At 39.6% G+C, this 26,000-nt stretch overlaps 2 protein-coding genes across 2 annotated transcripts; one reads left to right on the plus strand and one right to left on the minus strand.

Annotated features, from left to right (window-relative positions):
• Nucleotides 1-2,666: 2,666 nt before the first annotated feature.
• LOC5508431 (28S ribosomal protein S24-A, mitochondrial) lies at nucleotides 2,667-6,369 on the minus strand. The gene is made up of 3 exons (XM_001628989.3): nucleotides 6,217-6,369; nucleotides 4,498-4,702; nucleotides 2,667-3,061 (listed from the first exon to the last, which is right to left on the minus strand). Exons 1-3 carry the CDS (start codon nucleotides 6,247-6,249, stop codon nucleotides 2,802-2,804), a joined length of 498 nt encoding a protein of 165 aa, XP_001629039.2. The 5' UTR covers nucleotides 6,250-6,369; the 3' UTR covers nucleotides 2,667-2,801.
• A 178-nt stretch (nucleotides 6,370-6,547) lies between these two features.
• LOC116615527 (TATA element modulatory factor) lies at nucleotides 6,548-23,603 on the plus strand. Its single transcript, XM_032377196.2, has 21 exons — nucleotides 6,548-6,819; nucleotides 7,326-9,115; nucleotides 9,777-9,880; nucleotides 10,487-10,604; nucleotides 10,798-10,853; nucleotides 11,163-11,239; nucleotides 12,281-12,377; nucleotides 12,691-12,776; nucleotides 14,421-14,482; nucleotides 15,060-15,124; nucleotides 16,683-16,734; nucleotides 17,623-17,820; nucleotides 18,327-18,381; nucleotides 18,849-18,950; nucleotides 19,371-19,633; nucleotides 20,393-20,476; nucleotides 20,872-20,955; nucleotides 21,891-22,058; nucleotides 22,506-22,631; nucleotides 22,974-23,084; nucleotides 23,174-23,603. Exons 1-21 carry the CDS (start codon nucleotides 6,681-6,683, stop codon nucleotides 23,198-23,200), a joined length of 3,864 nt encoding a protein of 1,287 aa, XP_032233087.2. The 5' UTR covers nucleotides 6,548-6,680; the 3' UTR covers nucleotides 23,201-23,603.
• The last annotated feature ends 2,397 nt before the right edge of the window (nucleotides 23,604-26,000 follow it).

The following is a 26,000-nucleotide window of genomic DNA, read 5'->3' on the forward strand; positions in this document are numbered from 1 at the left end:
TTAGAACATGCCTTGTTGTTGTCATATTTATGTGTAATATACGATTTTGAGAGGTTTTCGTAACGGAATATACGACTTGTTACGAAAACCCCCCAAAATCGTATATTACACACAAATATGACAACAACAAGGCATGTTCTAAGTTGTAAGGCAATTGTATTGGCAATGTTTCACAAAAAATCGCCACTTTAATCCACTCGTTTTACCTCTAAGAATAACAGCCGATTCCAAACTACGAACAAGCTTCGAAACCATTCCCTGGGCTACCTGTGGTAATGCAACAATATCTATAGTTATAGTGCACAACTCATTTCATTGCCAGTGGGCGCTTAGTTATAGAGTCTGTACTTTGTTGTAAATTGTAAATAGAAACTTGTGAGTGGTATAGCCTATCGTTCGGTCATTCTTATTTGTTAGAGGGGAGCTTATTTGAAGCCAGGCACTAAAAGGAGCATTTACGGAAATTTATTTAAGAAGAAATACTATGATGATCTAAGGAGCTGTAATTCTCGCACAACCACCAATGAGGTTTCTTATATTTGCTTCCACTACCATATAACTAATTTCGAATTGACATTTATTATATACATACTTAAATACTCACTGAAAACATATTCACAGGCGCGAACGATGTTCTTTCACCTTCACCGTGGTGAAGAAAAGCAGTTCGCGGTTCTGATTGGACGGACGATATTTTTTCACTGCTCTTGAATTGATTCAATCCCAACGCGGGGAGACGGGTAGCCTTGCATGTCACTTTTGTTATTGAGCCCCATTGAGCGAGAGAATGAAATTTTGCTGTAAAAATTGAAGAGAAATGGAAGACGAAAGATTTGCTACTCTCTATGACACTGTAGAGGGTTATGTAGAAAGTCTTGAAAACCATAATACAAAGGGAAAAACCGAGCGAGATGTAAAGCTGTTAAAACGCTATCTAACATCATAGTCTCGTGCGTGACATTAGCGAGACAGATTCATTTCAATGTAAGTTTCTGTCTGTCTTCAACTGAACCGTCGAACAGCCAAGTCTAAAATGTTAGGTAATAAGCTTATTATATATTTCTCAGTATGTATATAATAAAAAAATACAGAATAAAAAGTGCTTTCTACAGTTTTTATTCATAAAAGAATGAATACGGCGAATATTTCTTCTGTATTGTAAAATCCAGCATGGAAAGCGCTTTTTAAAGTTTTTATTCACTCGTTTTGTATAAAAAAACTCGTGAATAAAAACTGTACGAGCGCACTTTTCCATATAGTATTCTCTATTTATTGAATACACATAAAAAATTGAATTCGGTGAATATTTCATCTGTATTGTAAAATACAGAAAGGTGGAGTTTCTGTACGCCCATTTAGGTGGTATTTTGCCTTTGTGTGAAGGCGATACGTATTCTATAAATAGTGTGTTTGTATTCTATACCTAGTGTGTTTATGAGTATTGTCTCTATATATAACATCTGTCTTTTTATGAATTATTGATCCTAAGGTGTACTCTCGAACGAGTAAAATCAAGGTACTAAGGACGAACGCTAAATCATTGGCGCTCAAAATATAATATCAAGGAAAAACACGAGATCGAATCAGAACGGTCTAGATCAGAAGTATACGGGAAAAACGCCGAGTATAACGACTTACGCCATTTATCGACCATAATGTATCGACGAAACTGAAAAAGAATCAGAAATAACGGTAATGGTTACAATGAGTTGCAGATTCCGATACACTCGATAAATTATATAAAAAATATATATATTTAGACGTGTGCTCATCTGTGGCTCTTGGTTCTATGCTCATCTTATAAAAGGATGCTTGAAGAACTTGGGTTTGGACTATCAGTGTCGATCCTCTTCTCAACACTGGGGGGGATGTTGACTTCGTACTGGTTTGTTTACATGATTTCTGTGGTAGTAGCTTTAGAGACTTACATGTTTTGGAAATGGCAACTTATAAACTTCGAAGTTATTCAAGAACATGAAGAGGGAAGCAAAGTCTTTCAACAAAAACCAGAGGATCGGCGTTCGGGTTTATTCGAAAAGGTGAAAAAATCAATTGAGAGTAAATTCCACGAAGATAAACACCCTTCGAGGGCAAAGCACAGAGTTCGATAAAGTAATTGCTGAGAATACTTGCGGTTTCTGGTATTAAAGACTATGCCCACAATGAATATTTAACCGTACCACCAAAGTCAATAGAAAATAGACTAGAATATAGAAAATGAAAAAGAGTGTAATTCATCCCAGCAGATTAAATCCGCATGAACACTGTGAAAAAAAAATCGACTATTTCTTCATGTAAAAACAATAATGCAGGGGCTAGCAAGGGGGTAGCCCCCCCCCCCCCCCCCCCCCCCCTTAAGGCAGCCAAAAATACAGTAAATGTATGAGATTATCTAAAATACAGGAGAAAATGCGTTAAAAGGGTCTCTTGGACCCCCTCCTGTTAATAATCCTGGCTATACAAGATGTTTCAATATTCAAAATAATATAAAATGATCAATGACTGATAAAGTCTAGCCCTGGGTCTTAAAAAAACATCTTTACATGTGGTATTTTACAAGTCAGGGAGTTCTTTAGTTCAGGAGCTGCTGATGGATAGAATAATTCGATTAACAAACGTGTTTAGCGAGCGAACCAATTGAAGGGAAAAGAACAGTTTCAGAAAGCGGGAAATTTGAGTTATCTAATTAGCAATAACTTATAAGTACAATGTCTTATGTCTAAAGTACAATGTCTTATGTCTTATGGTTTGCCTTAAAAGGCAAACAGAACTCAATTCAAATTAACCATTTCCTCGTTTATTTATGCTCCTGCTTGCGGTTCAAACTTAACAATACAACCAAACGCCTCGCTCAGAATTTTCTCACTAAAACTTGTCAAGAAATAAAACTTGTTGATGTCTGTCTCCCTATTTACCAGGAAAGATATGATAATGCGATTATCTCGCCTCTTTACGATGATATCTGAGTCTAGTTCGTCATAGAACACGCCTTCAATATATTTCCTAATCATGACGTCATCCAGTAGCCGATCTGACGCACCATAACTCCCCTTTAGACTTCCTGTACAAAAAAGAAAAGGCAATTTGTGATTAAATTGTTATAAATCCCCAAATATCCTCCAATACCAGCAAAGTTCATAGGCCATACAAGCAAAAAAAGACAATAACATAATGTCTACCATATGATATACAGTGTGATACTAGATGATATACAATTGATAAAATTCATATTGTCACTTCCACCCATGTTGATCACATCTATGAATACATGTGGAGATAACAAGTTTAAACCAATGAGCTTTTAGTACATTTGAGAGCATCTGAAAGCGCATCATGTCCTCTTGCAGTTACAATGTTATCCTATTGATGCAATATTATCAGCACTCATTTGTTATGCTTCGCTGCACTTATCCGCTTATTATTATTTCGAGGCCCTCTTAATGTGTTAATACAGTAATCATAACAAATGCTATAAGGTATTCCAAGGATGGCCACTCTACATTATAGCCTTCGTGTCTTATGGCACAACTACATCCCTGTGTGTTGTGTTACATACTATCGTCTTTATGTCTTATTGTACACTACATCCATGTGTGTTGTGTTACACACTATCGTCTTTATGTCTTATGGTTCACTACATCCCTGTGTGTTGTGTTACATACTATCGTCTTTATGTCTTATGGTACACTACATCCCTGTGTGTTTTGTTACACACTATCGTCTTTATGTCTTATGGTACACTACATCCCTGTGTGTTGTGTTACACACTATCGTCTTGTTTATATCTTATTGTACACTACATCCCTGTGTGTTGTGTTACACACTATCGTCTTTATGTCTTATGGTTCACTACATCCTGCGTGTTGTGTTACATACTATCGTCTTTATGTCTTATGGTACACTACATCCCTGTGTGTTGTGTTACACACTATCGTCTTTATGTCTTATGGTACACTACATCCCTGTGTGTTGTGTTACACACTATCGTCTTTATATCTTATTGTACACTACATCCCTGTGTGTTGTGATACACACTATGGTCTTTATGTCTTCTGGTACACTACATCCTTGTGTGTTGTGATACATACTATGGTCTTTATGTCTTATGGTTCACTACATCCCTGTGTGTTGTGTTACATACTATCGTCTTTATGTCTTATGGTACACTACATCCCTGTGTGTTGTGATACATACTATCGTTTTTATATCTTATTGTACACTACATTCCTGTGTGTTGTGATACATACAGTACTATCATCTCTATGTCTTATGGTTCACTACATCCTTGTGTGTTGTGATACATACTATCGTCTTTATATCTTATTGTACACTACATCCCTGTGTGTTGTGTTACATACTATCGTCTTTATATCTTATTGTACACTACATTGCTGTGTGTTGTGATACATACAGTACTATCGTCTCTATGTCTTATGGTTCACTACATCCCTGTTGTTGTGTTACATACTATCATTTTCATGTCTTATTGTACACTACCTGTGTGTTGTGACTCAAACCCCTTGGTAACAGCAACCCTATAGCCAGGTGTTCGCTTTATCTTTGGAGCACCTTTAGGGACCTTTGCTTTGGTGACAGAACGATTACCCAGAATTCCTAGAGCCTCAGGGTGGCTGGTGACAGCAGCGAAACAACTTGATATTTTGAAATCTAGTGCTGACGACCTTGCCATCTGATTCAAAGCCTGTAGCAAAAAAAGACCTTCAGCACTAACTAAAAATCTATTTGCAGAGCAAGCAACAAATAGATAAAATAACAAAATATAGCATATAACCCTAAAAATAGTTTTCATAAGAAACGGACCTCAGTGATATTTTTTGATGGGGGAGAGGCTAATTTTTTTTGCTTGATTTTTTTCTTGAACACATAATTTGTAGTTGAAGCAGCAACAAGTTTCCCCATTTTTTAATGGGAATCCAGCGGGTGTCTACAAAACGAAGACCTAAAGCCTAAAACCTGTGCCCCCATTAGCTACTGTACGACCCCCAAAATTTTGCCATTATTAGCCTACATTGTTTCCCAAAATGGCTACACAGCGTGGAAGTTTCATGTGAAATCAGTGATCCTTATGAGATAATAAGCTTATTCAATTTTTTTTTTAATTGTAAAATAGTGAAATACTTGTGTTTCCAGGTGGTCGTTTCTTGAAACGCCGATAAACTCAGAAACCCGGAATGTCACCCGGTAAACTTTTTTAGGTGTTTCTTCCAAAATCTTAATTGACCGCTAACTTTTTACGGGAAATCGCTCTATGTTCTAGTTGTGTCGAGTTGTAGAAAGTTTTCATCACAGAGAAAACCATTCCACTGCCCGGAAAAAGTGGGCCAATCAAGGCTTACATCATTTTATCGGATTTCCTTCCAACCAATCAGGTTTCATCTCTGTCAAATGATTTGACATTGAGCTGTCACAGTGCGCCTAAAAATATAAACAGCTTTGCAAAGTTATTAGAAGTTTTTCTAATGAGACTTTATTTACTTGTTCTTTGTCTTTTTTTCGAAAAATGTCGACGCCACAGCAATTTTTGGGGTGCAAGTTGTCTACAGACATCGACAAAACTTGGATTTCAATATCTATTTAGCCAATCTATTCATAAATTTGGAAATTATAATTTACTTGTCGGGAACCCGTATCGGTACGCTACCAAAACTTTGTTTTGATTAACACTCTTCCTCGCCAGGGAGTTCGAAAACTTTTCTGGCTGCATTTTTCTAAATTACCGATAATTGCCGGGTCTGTTAGGTTACCAGGAGAGTTTTTGGGATAATTTTTCGGGCAAAGGAGCGTGTCTAAAAAAATGAGTGCAACTACGACGATTAAAAATAGTTCATTGGCGCGCACATGAGAATATTTCCTCCATGAAAAGCACAACAAAATCCGCTGAATTACCTCATTAGGATCACTGATTCCATATGAAACTTTCGCGCTGTGTAACCATTTGGGAAACAAGTTAGACTAAATAATAACAGAAATTTTTGGGGGGTCGTAGCTTTTGGGGTCGTAGCTTTAGGGGTCGTAGCTTTTGGGGTCACAGGTTTTAGGTATTAGGTTTTCGTTTTGTAGACACCCGAATCCACCGTGTGAATTGCTATGAAAAAATACCCGTGTGAATTGCTATGATTAAGAATCAGCAGTAACTTAGATATAAAAGAAGCTAGAGTAGATATACTTAATTGCAAATGGAAAAAAAAATATTGCCTTATAAGCCGAGGTTCTGAGCATTCCTGCCATACTTCGGAGATCTGTGGAGCAACATGCAAGTCAACTCAAGAGATTATGGAAACACGCTCGTCCGCCATTTTGTCTGGATGTCCCACTAAACACCGCGAGCCCCGCAGACACAGGGAACCAAACTCCACAACTTCCGCCGCGAGAAATACGAAAAATAAATGTTATTCGCATTGCATTTGAATACAAATAAAATAATATAATCAAGCATCATTCCAGCCCATCGTCTTTATTATTTTATCCAACATGGCAAAAAGATGATTAAGTAGCTCTTTTTTTCAGACCGAACTATAAACAAGAACTCAGGCCTTCCCTGCCACGCAAGCATTTCAAGATGGCGTCCGGTGACAAGACATCCCAAATTTCTCCCTTGCTTTCTTTTGATTACTCACTGTTATAAGCTTACAAATCCAAAAAGTGTCAAAGGCTTGATCATGAGCTGGTTTGCTACATCGAGTTTTACCAGTTTTGCCAAAAGCGCCCTAGAGGAGGCTCAAAAATCGATCGATAAAGTTTTGGATATCGATGAAGGAACAGAGAGTGCATCCCAGTCTGCGAAGGCTGATCCGAATGGCAAGTGGACTGATTCAAGTGTTATTGCGAGGTTTTAGTGTCAAAAGGCACTCTTATATCTTTTTTTTCTTGTTATGCGAATAGTTATCTTTTTTCTTGTAATTCGGAACATCGTCCTTACTACTGTTAAGTATAGTTATGCAATGGAACGATTAAGCTTACGTTTCTTAGGTTGGGAAATAATTCTACTTTTAAACAATTGATGTGCTTAATAGATACACTTGTGGTTGTAACAGTTTAATAAGACAGAGACAACTAAAACGCAAATGTTTGTACCATAGAGTTTTCCCTATGGCCAAGCTTGTGCTCAAATCACAGAATGCTTGTGCCTCATAAGCTTAAATGAAAAGTTCGTGCCTGCATTGCCAATGCCCTAATAACGGGAAACCTAAGTCTAGATAAAGCAAGACAGTCTTATACTGAAGCCATTAAATATATATATATTAACCTGTTTAAACTTGTTTACAGCTTTTTTAATAGCTCCATCTTTTCACTTTACTTTTCAGTCTCAAAGATGACAGCTAAACAGTCAAAACTTGAAGGCAAAGCAGATAACCCCAAAAAGACCTCTTCTCAGTCCACCCCATTGCAACAATCCAATCCTGAAAGTAAATACCAGAGCAATGGAGGGGGTGACTTTTGGTCATCATTCCTGGGTGACCAGGGTGGTTCAGAGAAATCAACGAAACGAAAAACACCAGTAACTAAAGGGACAACCTCAGTTACCAAGGAAACAACATCAGTAACCAAGGGAATAATATCTGTTACCAAGGGAGAAGCATCAATCACCATAGGTGCCCCATTAGTTACCAAAGAAAGAACGTCATTTACCAAGGAAACAACATTAGTTAACAAAAGAGCAATGCAAGATACCAAAGAGGTAGAATCTGTTACAAAAAGTGCAACATCAGTTTTAAAAAGCACAGCATCAATTACCAAGGTTTCAGACACCATGGCATCAGTCACCAAGACATCACCATCATCATCTTCATTGTCAACAGTGTCATCCTCAAAAGCTTTGTCATCGTCATCTGTTATTTCTGCAAGGCCTAAAGGAAAGAAGGAACTTCAGGGCAAATCGAGTGACACAATTCTAGGTGCTGAAAAGGAAACAGAGAATAAGAAAGAACCTAATCGGATCAGCGATATGATAAAAACAGAAGAGTTGACATTGGGTAAAGGTTTAATTGATAACTCTACAGGTCCTAGCTTTGATAGAGCTGAAGAAGAGTCTATATCCCATTTACAACATGATTTACCTTCAACCGGCAGTTCCATTATAAATTCAACTGCAAAGAGTGTTGCAGAAGAAACAAGTGTTGGGACTCCAGATATTTTACAGAATATAGATGGTACTATAACAACTAATTATAAAGAAAATAATCATTATAGTACTATTACCAAATCAGCTATAAAACCAGATATTGAAAAATGTGCTAGTAGCAAGGAGCCTGCAAGACAAAAGTCACCTGACATGGTAGATGGCCTCGACAATTTCCTGTCAGATAAAGTTAAAGAAGGTGGTGCTGCAAAGGCTTTTGACTCTGAAAGTTTAGAGCTTGATCTTGTTACTAGCAATGGTTTAGTTTATAAAACTAGTGATGTCCCTGAACCAGTAGCTGCCTCGACACCTTATCAGACTAGAGAATTAAGAGATATGGACTCTGCAAATGATGGAAGCTCGCTGAAGAAACATACAGATAAGAGTAACATGGCTCACAATGCAGTGGAGAGGTTTTCTACAGAAACAACATCTGTATGTAGATCAGTATCTGAGGAGTCTCAATCACAAGAACCCATATCTAGTGTGCTAGTACATGATGAAAGTTTTTCAGACACAGGAAACAATGCCCTTGACTTGACGACAGAATTCCATTCAGCTATGGAAGATTCAGTGCTTTCAAGAGAACCTTGTGAACATGATAGTGATATCACACAGGAGAAAGAAGTAGGTTCTATTTTAACATGGAAGGATAGTGCACTTTGGGAGCAAGAGTTGGAAGATGAATCGCTTGAAGGGAAAGCTGAGGATGAGCCAAAAACGTATAGAATGGGAGAAAAGACCATCAAAGGGGACCAAACTTATAAAAACAGAGAATTAGATGGAAAGAAAACAGCAGACAAAGAAAAAGAAAAAGAGGAAGAAAAAAGGTGTACATTTTTACCAACTGATAAGCAAAAAGGAGGAGATCATTCTACTGAGCAGACCGCTGAACAGAGTATTAAGAACCTTGAAGCTCTAGTGGACGTGTGTGCTGATGGTGTTAATGAGAGCAAAATGGCAGATCTTGAGAAGGTGAATACTTTTGTGAAATCAGCAGTCTGTTTCTGTGAAAGATACAAGGTTTTTAAAGGGGATGGTTCAGTTTATTGGAAAAATAATAAATACCAAAGTCTGACAAGTATTTTCTTTAAAAGAGTGGATATATTGAAACAACGGAACCACTCCTGGATCCACCACTGCCGATTTGAATTGAATATCAGGGTTTGAAAAGCTAAAGCATAGTTGAAATATCCTTTGTTTAGAAACCCTGAAATTATTTTTGTTTATCAGCAAGTGCAAGTGGTAGGTGAAAGTAAAATTGTTTCTGGCAATGGGTCAGATACATGTATTATGAAAATAAGAGGAGCTGTCAAATAGTGTGATAGGTGGACCATAATGCAGCGTTACCTCAAATATATTTTGTAGCGTTAACCTAGAATTCTGTGACTATAATATCCCCCAATGTGAATTCCATATCACACAAAAAATACACAAAGAATACTTTGAAATGTCCCCATTCACAATAGACCTTGCTTAAATTTTTATACCACCTTGTTTCCATGGATAACATGTAAAATAGATCAGGCACAACACATTTAAACGTGATGGCTCAGTATTCAAAACAAGTCAATTTTTGCCATTGTAGTCTCTATCTTTAAATACTAAGTTGTTAACCCAGTGCTTTAATAACCAGGAGATTTCCAGCTTGCGGGAGATAGTCGATGCACGTGAAAGGAAGATGGTGCAGTTAAGCAAAGATAACATTGACTTACAAGAAACCAATGCCATCCTTAGGAGGTAAGCCCAACACGGCACGAAACACCTAAAATACTGGCAACTATCACAGAGCAAACGTAGTCATAATGCAGAACAAAAGTTGCCACAAAACACCCAAAAAAAGTTGGCATAAAGTAGAACGAAAGTCAGCTTAACACAAAATAAAACTCGATACAAAACACCCAACAAAAGTTGACATAAAGTAGAACGAAAGTCAGCTTAACGCAAAATAAAACTCGATACAAAACACCCAACAAAAGTTGGCATAAAGTAGAACGAAAGTCGGCTTAACGTAGGATAAAACTCAATACAACACCCATTTTCATGACACAGGATTAAAGTCGGCACAAAATACACATGTCGGCACACTTTTTAAGTGTTAGCCTTTTGTCGATACAAATGTTAGATTAGACGAAAACTACAACGAAGGGCCAATTCTCAAAATGTCAGGGACACTACTCTGTTTTAACATACACAGCATTCCATTTCACGCTTGTGTTTATTTTTAGTCTGATTTATTCACGCCTACACAGACCACCTAGTTTTTGTAAAGCTTGTCTGTAATCTTCCTAGTCGTACCATTTACCCCATATCTATTGTATGTTTACTGTACGTCTTCCGTTGTAGTCAATTGGAGCAGCTGGAGTCCATGCAGCACAGTGATAATGCTGAACTTGATCAAATTAGAGAGGAGTTTACTATACGAGTCGCTGCCACCGAGAATAAGCTACACCTTGCTGCTAAGGTATAATGCGAAGCAGGCGAACCACTGGAGCTATGCCCAGTTATTTTACAGCTCAGTATAGCCACCCCTGGTTGTTTTATAAGGTAGTATTGTAAATAGTATTGATATAAATCCATATTTTTTCTAACTAAATGATTGTGCATCTTTCAATAGTATAAATATTTTTTTTGATCAATGTTAAACTTGCTACCAGGAGAGGGATCAGCTAAAGAAAGAACTTGAAGATACAACAGCACACTTGACATCAATGTAAGTATACCAAATGTGAGAGCATCCCTTTCCCACTAGCTGACTTAGGGAAGCTGTCGCTACATTGTCGATTGAATTTTGGCAAATAAAGCATACAATTTTATTTTGAGATTGTTAATTTGAGGTCCCCGAGAATACAGAGTTTGCATGTCGTGGCGTCATATTGGATTCAACCCCCTCGGCTCTCAATGTTTGTCACACAAATCAAATTTGGAGGCCTTCAGATTTTATCTCATAATAATTCTGCCAACATTGATTGAAAACAATGACAAAGTATTGCTTTATTACTGTTTTTTTGGTGATTTACAGAAATGAGAGACATCATGAAGAGTTTACCACACTCCTCAGTGAGAAGGATGAACAGATAGCTGAGCTTTTAGCTGAAGGTATGGCCTTCGAAGATGTGTCCATGTCAAAATATAACACACACAAACAACCAAAAGAAATATATACACTTATTTAAAAAAACATTGTCAGAAAATGGCGAATGACAAATGGCAGCTCTACGAACGAAAGGACCCATGGATCTTAAAATATTTGTTCCAAATTCAGAAAAATACAAGTAAAGCATAAGATTATCCATTGAAAGCATAAGATTATCCATGTATGATAAAATATATGGTTCTGACATCGCGTCAGTTTATTTACCGGCACCTTCATTTTCACATATAATTACTACCCATAAGCTTCTTTCGGTCGTAGAACTGCCATTTGGCAATTGCCATTCGCTGTTTGCGCTGACAGCCTTTATTGAAAAAGGTTTAAACAAAATTTGTTTGAATAGGCGGCTTGCATCAAGAAATCCAATTACTTTTTGGGTGTCAAATTCGCGCACACTCCGACTTACCATTCAGGCAAAAAGTTTCCATGTCAGAATAGACCCTATTCATATATTCATTGAAAGATTATAGTTTTTATGTCGCTCTCCGGCGTTGGTGTCGCAGCCATTCGTGTGTTTATTTTATCGTGTGTTTGCCACTCATGAAATAACGTGATTTCTTAGTGCAATTCGCCTATTTCTTGTCATTCGGCGGTACTAGGTGTTATCATCGCGGAAAACCCTCTCCGTTCGCTGATCGTTCCTGGGGGCGAGCGCAAAAAAGTCCGTTTAAAATACAAGATGCATAAAATACAAGATGGCGCCTGATAACCACACCGATAGAGTTTTGCGCAATAATACCACCGAGTACCGCCTGCAAGCAGACTAGTATCCATGACCAGATTTTTTAGCATTACCATCACAACTTTTCAATCAACTGATTGGATAACTTTTCCATCAATTAATTGGATAGATATTAAAAAAAGCCATGCGATATCTGACATCTTGACCCCTTCAAGTTGGGAGCATAAGCTTGATTATTGGCAATTTTAAGTGGCTATAAAGAAAGCCGGAACATAAGCTTTTTACTCATTTTGTATCTGTTCAGGTGAAAAGCTGTCAAAGCAGGAACTCCAGAGCAACACCATTATCAAAAAGCTGAGAGCTAAGGAAAAGGAGAACGATGCACTTATCAAAAAGCAGACGTGAGTAAATTGTAGCTATCATTATACCAGCATAAGCAAACATTTTTGGTCAACATTTCTTATTCATCTAAACTGTATAACCAGACAAGAAACCCCGGCCTATATAGTGGATAATAGACGTTCGCGCAGCAATGTTCCTTTTTTCTTTTTCTTTACTCGTTATTTACCCTTAAATCGACGTTTTTTTTAAAAACTCGATGTGATTTTTATTTTGATTACATTTTCGTAAGTAACATTTTTACAACGTTGTTTGTTTGCTGTGGAGGGGTAAAGAGAGAATCACTTTTCAGATAAGTAGTTCTTCCATTCACAGAAAGAAAATAGAAGAACTTGACTCTGAAGTGAAGCGTATGACAGAAGTTCTGACGTCACGAGATGATAGTCACTGCAAGCAAGAAGGTGAGTGCTGATTGGTTGAGATGACAGAAGTTCTGACGTCACGAGATGATAGTCACTGCAAGCAAGAAGGTGAGTGCTGATTGGTTTAGATGGCAGAAGTTCTGACGTCACAAGATGATAGTCACTGCAAGCAAGAAGGTGAGTGCTGATTGGTTGAGATGACAGAAGTTCTGACGTCACGAGATGATAGTCACTGCAAGCAAGAAGGTGAGTGCTGATTGGCTGGGATGACAGAAGTTCTGACGTCACGAGATGATAGTCACTGCAAGCAAGAAGGTGAGTGCTGATTGGCTGGGATGACAGAAGTTCTGACGTCACGAGATGATAGTCACTGCAAGCAAGAAGGTGAGTGCTGATTGGCTGGGATGACAGAAGTTCTGACGTCACAAGATGATAGTCACTGCAAGCAAGAAGGTGAGTGCTGATTGGCTGGGATGACAGAAGTTCTGACGTCACGAGATGATAGTCACTGCAAGCAAGAAGGTGAGTGCTGATTGGTTGAGATGGCAGAAGTTCTGACGTCACAAGATGATAGTCACTGCAAGAAAGAAGGTAAGTGCTGATTGGCTGGGATGACAGAAGTTCTGACGTCAGAGGATGATAGTTACTGCAAGAAAGAATGTGCGATTGGTTGGTATGAGGGATGTGGCTTGGGGGTCTGTGATACAAGAGCGACGGAGGCAAGGAGCTGAGGTCTTCAGAGGAGGTAGCGGTTTGGAGATCTGTAACAGAAGAACAACCTCGTGATTTAGCATCCCAGCAGGTACTGAACCACCTAGAGAACCAATCTCTAGTTAAATTAACCTAACCAGGTGAACCAACCAGGCGCGAGATTTCAGATTCCTTAATAAGAAAGGACCCACTTTTGGCCGCCAAGGGGGGGTGCACCCTTGGCACGCCCCCCCCCCCCCCCATAAGTACACGCCTGCAACAAAAAAAAACTCTCTGGTTTGGTAAACCTCATAGTGCTGAACAACCAAGAGAACCACCCTCTGGTTTGGTAAACCTCATAGTGCTGAACAACCAAGAGAACCAACCTCTTGTTTGGTAAACCTCATAGTGCTGAACATCCAAGAGAACCACCCTCTTGTTTGGTAACCCTCATAGTGCTAAACAACCAAGAGAACCACCCTTTGGTTTGGTAAACCTCATAGTGCTGAACAACCAAGAGAACCACCCTCTTGTTTGGTAAACCTCATACTGCTGAACAACCAAGAGAACCACCCTCTGGTTTGGTAAACCTCATAGTGCTGAACAACCAAGAGAACCAACCTCTTGTTTGGTAAACCTCATAGTGCTGAACATCCAAGAGAACCACCCTCTTGTTTGGTAAACCTCATAGTGCTGAACAACCAAGAGAACCACCCTCTTGTTTGGTAACCCTCATAGTGCTGAACAACCAAGAGAACCACCCTTTGGTTTGGTAAACCTTATAGTGCTGAACAACCAAGAGAACCACCCTCTGGTTTGGTAAACCTCATAGTGCTGAACAACCAAGAGAACCAACCTCTTCTTTGGTAAACCTCATAGTGCTGAACAACCAAGAGAACCACCCTCTGGTTTAATTAACATCATAATACTGAATGGGTTGTGTGTTCTGATCAGTCCTTAATCTGTTGTTGCGGATTTTACGGCTGTTTTCAGATGCCATCATCAAGCTTGACGCATACGCCAAGAAGCAGCAAGAAGAACTCGTAAAACTGAAGGTAAGGCCCTCACCTAGAAGTGTTTAGAATACTGCCTACTGCCCTCTCGCTACGTTCACCATGAATAAACTGCTAACCGCGCGAAAAAGTCTTCTTTAGGGATTTTAGCTCTAACTAAAAAGTCGTTGAGTGATTTTTTTTCCGTTTTTAAGAGACTAGAGGCGGTGTACTGAAGATACTAGCAGCGTAAGGTTGCGCCGTGATAATGTGCCAGTGTTTCATTAGAATCTTTTTAAGATTCGGGTTTGTCGGTTTGTATTTTGTTATGAATGCTAGGATTCGTTTGTTAGATGTTTTGGTGTCAGAAAAAAAACAACTTCCGATAAAATTCGTTCCGTGAAATCACTAGGATAGCCTCGTTCTAACGGTTGTGAATTTATCGAAGTCAGAGTTAGTTTTAAGCAGGAGTAATGCGTCTCCTTTAACAAATCCATTATTCAGGTGAGGGGGGGGGGGTATTCTACTTAATGCGTAGTCTGCTGCAGTAGCAGACGAACACTAAGGAAATGTTTTGCCTTTTGCACTTACTGGAATCACTTGCTTTATACTAACTGGACGTGTTTGTCCTTTTTTCTAGGCCGAGCTAGATGATGCAAATGAAAAGAACCGTAGTCTGCAAACGACTCTCGACAATGCCTACAAGTGAGTTATGCGCTTATTTGAGAAAATTTGTTAGAAATTACCACCCACCGCAAACGATAAAAAGAATCAACTCTGCACACGTAGAAGAAACATGCAGCATGACATATCTACTTACTCTACTCACGAAAGGTTATTTGCAGTTAAAATTAAATGTAGTTGTCGTTATGAAAGCGACAGTAAACGGATCAGTTCACCGTTCTGAGCCATCGTGAACGATTTTTAAAATCCATCACGATTTTAAAAATTCTTCACAAATTTTTAAAATCCTTCACGATTTTTAAAATCCTTCACTATTTCGATTTAAAAGTCCTTCATGGTTTGGAAATCCTTTACCATTTTGAAATCCTTCACGTTTTTGTATATTCTTCACGATTAATCCGGCTTCACGACTTTCGAATTTGTGTGAAATTTGGATCGTGTGAAACAAACCTGCACGTTGTTATAGCGGATATAGTTAAGAGAAAGGAGAAAGGGATCCGGAGAAAGTACCTGACGGCGTTCCTGTTCGCTTAGCCACCAGTGCACGGTGGAATGCGGCGAGTGCGCACACTCGAATGGTTTCACAAGTTATTTAGATAAAAGGAAGTAGTTTGTTCAAATAGGCAGCACAGTCTTAGTAAAATACTACGAAAAGCAACATTCACAACAACTCTCCATTTTTCAATAAATTGTGAAGTACTTTTGTGTAGAAGTATTGATAAACGAACCCGCGCACAACATTATTAATAATCTATTGTACTGATTACGTTTTTACAAAATTTAAGACTGAGGCATCTGTTCAAGAACTTATAGCGTTCTGTTCTTACACATATTTATGGTCATATTTATTTTTTATTCCGTGTGTGGGGGGCGAAAAGAGATCGCCGATGTCTAAACGGGATTAATAGCAGGCACGCTCCCAGGATTGGCCGAGAGGGATTGCGTAGACATAAGTATCGTATAGAAAAGCGTATTATTTTAAGTTTCCCCCTCTGTGTACGCGCACGAATAGCAGCTTCGTTTCACACGATCATAAATTCAACATTGAAGCCGGTTTTGCGTTTCTTCTTTTTTTTTTCCTTTTTCAATCGTGAAGGATTTTCAAAATAGTGAAGGATTTTCAAAATCGTGAAGGATTTTCAAAATAGTGAAGGATTTTCAAAATAGTGAAGGATTTTCAAAATCGTGGAGGACTTTCAAAATCGTGAACGATTTCAAAAATCGTGAAGGATTTTCAAAATCGTGAAGGATTTCCAAAATCGTGAAGGATTTTTAAAATCGTGAAGGATTTCGAAATCGTGAAGGATTTCCAAAATCGTGAAGGATTTTTAAAATCATGAACGATTTCGAAATCGTGAAGGCTTTTTGGAATCGTTCACGATGGCCCAGGACGGTGAACTGATCCCAGTAAACATTTTAAAGTAAAGGAAAATTGGAGATTAAAACAACGACAACATTCGCAAGCTTTGCTCTAAAACTGCCTCGCTAGCTGTTCTCGGCAGCAACACGGTCGATATTCCACGGGTTTTGTAAAAGTCAATCTACACATATAACTGCTTTTACTGTTTTTATGCTTTAGGGAGTTGACAGAGCTTCACAAAGACAAAGCAACTAGAGAAAGCACCACAAAGGTTTGTTGCCACCGACCCAATAATGAATAGGGACCTGACTCAATGAAGTCGGCAACGGCACGGGAGCATGACCAAAAATAATGCTTACATGCGCTCAGTTGGGACCTTACGCAAATTGAACCGGTTGCGGCAAAAAAAAAAAAAAAAAAAAAAACAACAAAAAAAAAAACAATAGAAAACTGAATAGCCAGACACGAAATGTATTCTGAAATGGACTCTGTCTGATACATTTCAGCGGTTTTCCTCCAGACCACGACGTGAAAACTCCAACTTTTCTAGAGCGAGGACGGGGATGTGTTAGCAATAAAGAAGACTTTAATTGTTCGCGATGCTAGAAATAATGTCCTTCACTTATCTATTTATTTTAACTGTAAAAGCAAGTTCTTTTTATCAAAACTAGTTTAGAACCGAGTGTTAGGCATGAAAGCATTTTTTCTTGTCTTCGCCATCGTCGGAGCGTAAAGTTTTTCTCTATTTTTTTATTTTACCTTAATGAGAGGCTGCATTGATCAAACCTGCATTAGGCGCTGCACGCTTGACCTCACGGCAAAACCTTGATATTCAAAAGTACGGACGATGTATTTCCCACTATGCTAGTTTGGTGGTTAAGCCAAAGATGAAATGCAAGTATTTTAAAAGTTCTACTACTTTGGTAACCACTTTTGGTACCATGACAATGTTTTGATATACTATATAAGAGACAGAACTCAGCACCGAGGAGAAAACTATTCTGTGCTGATCGCATTACGTTGTCTTAATATCTAGGAGGGAGCTTTAAGGCTCCAGACGAAACCAAAAGAAAAGCTATATTTTTTTACGACTTTTTACACTATATACTACTTTGGTGTCCATTAGTGGCTGATCACATGAAGTTGTTTTGATATCTAGGAGGCAGTACTAAGCGCGGAGATGAAAGCCAAAGAAAACTTACGAATGGCGCTAGAGAAAGCTCGTCGGGATTTCGACCGTGAGAGCGAGCAAATGGCTCTGCAGATATCTGACCTTCAAGCAAGCTTGAGCCGTGCGGAACAAAAGGGGACCCGGCGAGAAGACGGTTTACGGCAGGAGATCACAGACCTGCAACAGGTAACATGGTAGAGTGGAGGCTGTTGTTGATGACCGCGATACTGTTGCTGATGTCGATTACTATATTGCTGAGGATGTTGTTGCTCTTGTTTGTCGATGGAGTTGTTGTTTATCTTGATGTGATGTTGTTGTTCTTGTTTGTCGATGAAGTTTTTGTTTATGTTGATGTGATGTTTTTGTTTGTCGATGAAGTTGTTGTTCATGTTGATGTGATGTTTTTGTTTGTCGATGAAGCTGTTTTTTAATTTGATGATGATGTTGTTCATCTTGTTTGTCGATCGCATTTTGTGTTAATGATGATGATATTGTTGTTGCTGTTATTTGACAATGGAATTATGATGATGACAAAGATGATGTAAGAACTCTTGTAAAATGCCAATGCTGTCGTCTTTGCTGTTGTTTTTGATGATTTTGTTGTTCTTGATCATTTTTTTATGTTATATCATTTATTTTTTAATGATAATGCAGATTTGTTAACGTCGTCTTTTTCGTTGTTGTTTTTTTAGCGACTCCAAGAAGCCGACGCCCGTAACCAAGAACTGGCAACCAGCGTCTCTAATGGTAAGAGCACATCTGTAGTCCAACATGAGTTAGAGCATCTTTCACGGTAAGAGCACATCTGTAGTCCTACATGAGTTAGAGCGTCTCTCACGGTAAGAGCACATTTGTAGTCCCACATGAGTTAGTATGAGTGCCTCTCACAGTAAGAGCACATTTGTAGTCCCACATGAGTTAGTAAGAGTGCCTCTCACAGTAAGAGCACATTTGTAGTCCCACATGAGTTAGTAAGAGTGCCTCTCACAGTAAGAGCACATTTGTAGTCCCACATGAGTTAGTAAGAGTGCCTCTCACAGTAAGAGCACATTTGTAGTCCCACATGAGTTAGTAAGAGTGCCTCTCACGCTTAGCTTCTGCACCACATGGATTAGCCTGAGTACAAGTTCTCTTGTGCTGATCAAGACACCACTTTCCTTGCTAGTGATTTCATTGGCTAGATTTGATAGTTTGACACATGTTATTTGTTTCAGCCACCCGTCCGTTATTGAGACAGATTGAGAATCTGCAGAGCACGCATAGTAACCAGGCGTCTTCGTGGGAGAAGGTGGAGCGTAACCTGACAGAGCGACTAAGTGAGTAAAACCTTGCTAATCCGACCACATGTAGAATTACACTAGCTTGGGAGCGTAACTCTACAGAGCGACTGAGTAAGTAAAACCTTGCTAGTCCGACCACATGACTAAAGAACTACACTGGCTTGGGAGTGTAACCTTACAGAGCGACTGAGTAAGTAAAACCTTGCTAATCCGAACTACACTAGCTTTGAAGTGTAACCTGACAGAGCGACTGAGTTAGTAGAACCTTACTAGTCCGACCGCATGTCTAAAGAACTAACATCATAACAGAGCGACTGAGTGAGTAAAACCTTGGGTTTAACCTTTGGGTTTTCTCAGTTGGAGATTTGTGAATTTTTGCTATTCGATTGCTGTATTTCTATTGACGTCTATCATGCCATTACAATAACACAATAACATGTCGATTTTTATCTTCAGATGAGTTTCAATCTCAGCTCCTGGAAGCCCAAGAAAAAGAGCGACTAGCGTCTCAGAGTGCCTTGCAAGCTCAGAATAGGCTCTCGAGTGTTGAGTCCCAAGTGAGGTCATATCGAACTGACAGGTCGCGTCTCGAGGCGGAGCTTGAGCTTGAGAGGTCCAAGATTCGATCGTTGGAGGATACCCTGAGTAGGGAGCAAGCAAGGGCGGAGGCGTCTTTGACTAAGATCAAGAAGCTTTTGGAGGAAGCTAACCAGGATAAGGTGCGAGCGAGTTGAAGCTACCTCTTAGTCGACCTCATTCTACAATTTTTGTGTCGTTTTGCGATGTAAGCTACCACAGAGTGTAAATATGGAGCCGTATTGGACTTTCCAGTGGCGCACGTTTTATGTTAGGTAGTGATTTTTTTACTTACATTGCTTTCCTTGGATATCTTGCTTGGCACGTACAGTATTATGGGGTCCTTGTGTGACACGTGTCTTGCGTGACAACACGTGATGGTGTCTTGCGTGACACTTGTGGCATGTGATGGTTTCTTGTATGACACGTGATGGTGTCTTGTGTGACACGTGACGGGGTCTTATGTGACACGTGATTTGGTCGAATGTGACACCCGATGGTGACTTGTGTGATAGTGCTGAAAAACGCGACTAGTTCCAGTACCGCGCGGTTAAACCAGCCTTTTTGTTTTGAAATGGCGGCTTTTTACCGGCGAACTGTCACATTTTGGCGAATGCTAAGAAAACTAGATCAAACTTAAGGCTATTATTTTCTTTATGACTTCCCCATTATCAAACAAATCTGTCATCTTTTGTACAGTATGGTTTTAATGCTGTACAGTTAGTCAAATCAGCGACTGAAGTCAGCCTTTCGTACCTTTTCTCGAACGATTCAACACTACGATTGTGCTTGTTTTCGCCAGAGCACGCGCATGCGCATACGTTATTCAGCACTGTCAACCTGTGTAACATATGATGGTTTCTTGTGTGACACGTGTAACGGAGTCTTGCGTGACTTTCCAGGCGCATGCAGAGCAGCAGCTGGCTGTTGAGAAGAGTCGTATGGAGACTGAACGAACTAAACTGAAGGCGGCACTCGACGAGAAGGTACGTGAAATTGTCCTCCCCTCTGCAATAAACGGACTAAATATTTGTAGACAAGTATAAAACAAAAGCGTATTAGATAAAAAAGGCATTCTACATCAATCTGGTATGACATAAATCTATAAAGTCAAGCTTTTGTGTAGCCAAATCCGATAATACTTGGGAAGCACATTTCTGCTTGGGCTTAAAATTTTGAAACAAATAATAATTGCTTGTCGAAAATTGAGAATCGTTTTTTTTAACTTCTTAATAAGATGCAAAACGTCAGGTGACCAGCTAGCTAATGAAGGGTAGTACATAAAGGTAGATCGTTTGGTGTTTGGTCTTTCACTAAAACTCCTAAGCCATAGGTAAGTTTATGGAAGTGATGTTTAAATATGACTTTCTTCCCGTTCTAGGAAAAACGGCTATCCCGTCAGTCCAGTTTTGGCAGCTTCCCGCCACCTTCCCCTACTACTGCAACCGCTGACGATGGATCGCAGGTTCGTACGATATAAACCCTTATTTCAAATCATTTCTCTTGCAATATGGATTGAAACAACAACAATAATGTGGCTGACAGGGGCTCATATATGAGATGCTCTTTTCCCTATTGAGCCATGTCCGCTCGAATCATCATAAATCAATAAGTATTGAAATGCCAGTGCAGAAAAACGCAAGACTAGTTCCAGTACCGCGCGGTTAAACGAGACTTTTTGTTTTGAAATGGCGGCTTTTTACCGGCCAACTGTCACATTTTGGAAAATGCCAAGTAAACTAGCGCAAAGCAATGGCTATAATTTTACTCATGACTTTCTCATTATCAAACAAATCTGTCATCATTTGTACAGTATGGTTTTAATGCTGTACAGTTAGTAAAAACAGCGACTGAAGACAACCTTATCTACCTTTACTCGAACGATTCAACACTACGATTGTGTTTGTTTTCGCCAGAGCACGCGCATGCGCATACGTTATCCAGTACTGTCTCTTGCAATAGATATAGAGTCATTAGTAGGTGTACGCCTAATTAAAAAAGGTTGTCAGCGCAAACGGCGAATGGCAATTGCCAAATGGCAGTTCTACAACCAAAATGTGCTAATGGGTAGTAATTATTTGTAAGAATAAAGGTGGTAAATAAACTCAAGCGATGTCAAAACCATATATTATACTGTACATTTAATAGATAGTCGAAAGTTTTACTTGTATTTTTCTGAATTTGGAACAAATATTTTGGGATCCATAATTCTTTCGTTTAGAACTGCCATTTGTCAATCGCCATTTGCCATTTCCACTTAAACGTTTTTTTTATAAAAAAAAAAATAGGTGTACATTCAGACAAATGCGCAGTCGGTTGACTGAATTGACCATTGAATATAGTACAAGAGGCCTGAGTGACTGCGGTCATACATATTACTGACAGCTTCTATACTTACAGGAGAATGCAGACTCGACATCCCAACGAGGGCACGCGCGCATGAGCATCACGGGAAGCAGCGTGGTGGATGGTCTTGCGCGTGGCATAATGGGCGGCGCCACTGCTCCCATTGTTGAGCGATTGCAGGCTCAGGTCAGAGCAAAAGAAGGCGAGATCGACCTTTTGCAGGTGAACTAGAAATGACCATTTGTATGGCACACGTATCAAGAGGATGTTAGAAGCTTGTCGCGAGCGTGTCGTTTCATGGCCATGTTAGGACCGTGTCGCATGTCCGTATTATATTTCCTTCCCCTTTTCTCATTTACACGCGTGGACTGTTTTCGACTGTCTTTTTGCTCGTGTTGACCGAATGTATATTGTGACCATCTTGTGTGTTGTGACATTGTCAGGTTCGTGCAATGCTCGTTACATTTCTTGTTTTGTCCGTGTCGTGTTTGTTTCTGTCAGTTTCTGTCCGTACCATGAACAACCTCGTTCCTGGGTCTTCTGGGTAATTTTCAATATGGCGTCTGGCTGACGTCAGCCATGAATGTTTTGTTCGTGTCGTGTGTTGTTGTTTGTTGTGTAGCAGTCGGTGATATTCATGCGTGACAGGTATTGCTATTACGTTAACAGGAAGACTTAGTGGCCCTCGAGAAGTCACGCGATTCCGTAACGGAGGAGTTGGCGCGCGTGACAGACAAAATGGAGAGACTGGAAGCGGACCAGGAGGAGCTCATTTCACTACGGGCTCAATACAAGGTCAGTAAAAATACTTTTATTGGGAAGTTATAATGAAATCAGGCGCACCGATATTTTTATTGTCCGTCGCAGCAATGGACATATTGCTGCTATGATGGTGGCGATGAGAGGTTGGCGTATGGTGATTGAGTTAATGATGCTGCTGCTGACGATGATGATGATGATGATGATTATGATGATGATGGGCATCGTGATGAAGTTTGAGTTGACGATGATAATGTTGATGAGAATGATGCTGATCGTGATGAGGATAACTATGGTGATGATGACGATGACGATGATGATGATGATGATCATGATGAAAGCTGTAAAGATGAATGACATATGTTTTTGTTTTCTCAGGAGCTAGAGCAGCGCTATAATGCAGTTCTACAAATGTACGGAGAGAAAGAGGAGGAAGCTGAGGAGCTTAGAATGGACCTTCATGATGTCAAGGCCATGTACAAACAACAGGTAATGACAGACAGACGGACAGACGACGGATGGACGACAGACTCATCTTTCTCAGCTGAACATTAAACCTTCCTTGCATTTGTTTATAGCTCGAACAACTCTTCGCATCAAGATGACAAAGTACAAGTGAAGCATATATTATAATGAAATCGCAAAACGCTATTTGGACGTGTTGAAATGTAAGCACCTCTATTTCCCTGCACCTCGAACGTGGCTTTCGAGTGTTGCTCGCTCCTTCCTTCAAGGGAGTCCCTTACCTTCGCGATTTGGACCTGTCAATCTCAACTATACCACATTCCATGCGTTCTTATTCCCCTACCAATAATCCCGCGCGCATCAACTTCACATTGCTAAGAAAAACAAAAAAAACATAAGTAAAATGGAACGTTTTTTTTTTTTTTTTTTTTGGGGGGGGGGGGGGGAGTTTGTAAAATTAGTCCCTTTGGTGTAAAATGAAAGAAATCCTGGTTGTAAAGTAGATAGGAAAGAAAATGGAATAAAAATTGGAGATATATTAAATGTGCCTTTATCTTGTTCACGAAAACGCGAACGTACTGAATAGTAATACCGGTTGCTAGCCTTCACTGAATTATTTTTTTTCTTGAGGTTTTCGAATATGATGACCGCAATAAAAGGATATAACTGCAAACTCTAGAGTGAAATTTAGATGAATTGCAACAAAATGAAGGCCGTAGATAAATCAAGCGAACAGCATGCTACGAAGATTTTAGAGGACGTCGAACGTCGAACGTTTCAAATGTTGATATGGTGATGTTGCTGGCTTATTAGCCTGCGTAGCGGCGTTTGTTTCATGGGTTTTATTGTTTGTTCGTGGCGTTTTTTTTCGTTGCGTTACGTTTTTTTTTTTTTGCGCCCGTCCCCCAATCCTAGTACCAGACTTCGCGCGACCTAAATTCCACAGCCCTAGTTTCGCGCTATATAAAAGGCAAACAAACCGCCGCTACGCAGGCTGTTGGCTTATCGACGCGACACAATCCCCGCGCAACGCAAAAATGGCGAATGGTAGCTAGAAACAGTGCCTTGGACTTTTAAAGTTCCCAAAGAATTTAGGTCTGTGGGTTTTGCCTTGCAGCTTGCGCTGTAGCAAATTCTTTCATATTCTTTTGCATCCACCGTTTTTATGTCTACGTTCAAAGAACCTCGGGTTTTCAAAATCATGCGCCAGGATGAGGAGGGTTGCGCAGTCATAGGTATCATATGGGAAAAAACATATTATTTAGAGATTCCTTGAAAAGAAAATCCCCCACTTTTTGGCCTGCCACCCCTTGTGTACGCGTCTGCTTATTCGTGTGCACGCGACCCAAGGGACGTGCGTGGAGACTTGGCGACCAGAGGAAGTGACCCCTGATGTTACTTTTTTTTTGTGAGCAAAAAACTGTCCATGATAACAAGGTGTCCTTGACATTATTGCGGTTTTCAATGTTCCGAGAACTCTCGCCGACGATTGCCAACAGCTAAATTGCCTATTAGCTTGCATCATTCAAAGGGATTAGACTCACGTGATCGACTAAGCCGATAGTTGTACAAATACAGGCCTGTCCCGTGAGCACTTGCACACCAACTTCTTCAAGGCCCTTTTGTGTTGCTTCACCCTGTACATGTATATGCGGATCGGATTCAGTATAGGATTTAGGATCCCTAGGGAGACTACTGTCAAAGAAACTTCAGCCTTTACTTGAATAAATGTTTTTAAGATCAATATCACCATGACTGGAACCCAAACAATAATTGATATCTGTGTAACAAGAAGAAGTGTCTTTGCAAGATGGCGGTCTTTCTGAATGGATCTTTGCTGTCCAGATGCAATCTGATTGTTCTGTATTCTCATTTTTATAAAAATCACAAGGTGAGAGACAGTTATCACCAGCAGTACTGTCAAACCAACAACACGCAAACAAACAAGAACTGTCCCAGACAACTCGACGGAAGCAAAAACTGCGCCTACTAACCAGGTGACAAAGCAGCAAGTAAAGTACAACCGTGGGCTACGTATACGGTAACGCAGAGGCCAAACAGTTGCGCACATGCGGTCTAGCGAGATGAGCGCTAACGACGCAAAGTGGATAATAGTTAGAAGAATATAAGTCCGCCACGTTGTTCTCCATAAGAGGTTGGACTGCACTGGTTTAAAATCCATTAGCTCTGTGCACAAAATAGGCGCCAAAACAGCTCCAAATAGAAAGTCTGTGATCGCAAGGTTTATGACGAAGTAAACGCTGTTCTTGCGAAGATGACGATTTATCAGGAAGGTCGTTAAAGCAAGTAGATTAAAAACAACTATGAATGGTGAAGTAATAGCCACGAAAATTACTAAAAAATCTCTGAATGTCCCATCCAGTTCATTTGTTGGAGTCATCGCTATATTGTTCACCTTGGTTTAGTAGGCTTTTAACTGCTGAAATAGGCCTAACGGCTGGTCACGTGCACTTTATTACGCCAAATCAAAAATGAAAAAATAAACAGATAGCAAGACAGCTAACTAAGACTCAGATTTTGATTGCTCTTTTTGCTTCTGGTTGTTCCGGCTTTGCCTGCGAATTTCAGTTTCATAAAACGTTGTCACAACTACAAACAGACATATTTCCTTTTAGGAATGTCATTTTGAAACCTTTCCGGCGGTGTCAATATTGTCCCTTTCATATTGAAAATGGCAAAGACTCGACCTAATTAATCCACTTTGAATCACAATTTGCATTGAAATTTGAACCAATCTTTAAAATTTTTAATATCTCATGACTTAAAGACAGAGCTTTATTTAAAAATAAAGTACCCTTGCTTATTTTTTCCAGCTATTAGTAAAAAAAGGTTCACATAAAATGATATGGAAATATTCTAATTCTAATTCAGGGATCAACACGTATCAAAACAAGTATCACTCTGTTACACAGTCCTTAG

The sequence above is a fragment of the Nematostella vectensis genome, chromosome 12 (genome assembly GCF_932526225.1).
Source record: "Nematostella vectensis chromosome 12, jaNemVect1.1, whole genome shotgun sequence".
Lineage (NCBI taxonomy): Eukaryota > Metazoa > Cnidaria > Anthozoa > Actiniaria > Edwardsiidae > Nematostella > Nematostella vectensis.

What these genes read in the sequence shown, in the direction of transcription:
- LOC5508431 (XM_001628989.3), bottom strand. Translation starts at nt 6,249, where the DNA reads ATGGCAGGAATGCTCAGAACCTCGGCTTATAAG. An exon ending in TCAGAACCTCGGCTTATAAG is followed by an intron (nt 4,703 to 6,216) that starts GCAATATTTTTT and finishes TTTTTGCTACAG; the next exon opens with GCTTTGAATCAGATGGCAAG. An exon ending in GTTTGAGTCACAACACACAG is followed by an intron (nt 3,062 to 4,497) that starts GTAGTGTACAAT and finishes TTTTTTGTACAG; the next exon opens with GAAGTCTAAAGGGGAGTTAT.
- LOC116615527 (XM_032377196.2), top strand. Translation starts at nt 6,681, where the DNA reads ATGAGCTGGTTTGCTACATCGAGTTTTACCAGTTTTGCCAAAAGCGCC. An exon ending in AAATGGCAGATCTTGAGAAG is followed by an intron (nt 9,116 to 9,776) that starts GTGAATACTTTT and finishes TTTAATAACCAG; the next exon opens with GAGATTTCCAGCTTGCGGGA. An exon ending in AGGAAGCTAACCAGGATAAG is followed by an intron (nt 19,634 to 20,392) that starts GTGCGAGCGAGT and finishes GTGACTTTCCAG; the next exon opens with GCGCATGCAGAGCAGCAGCT.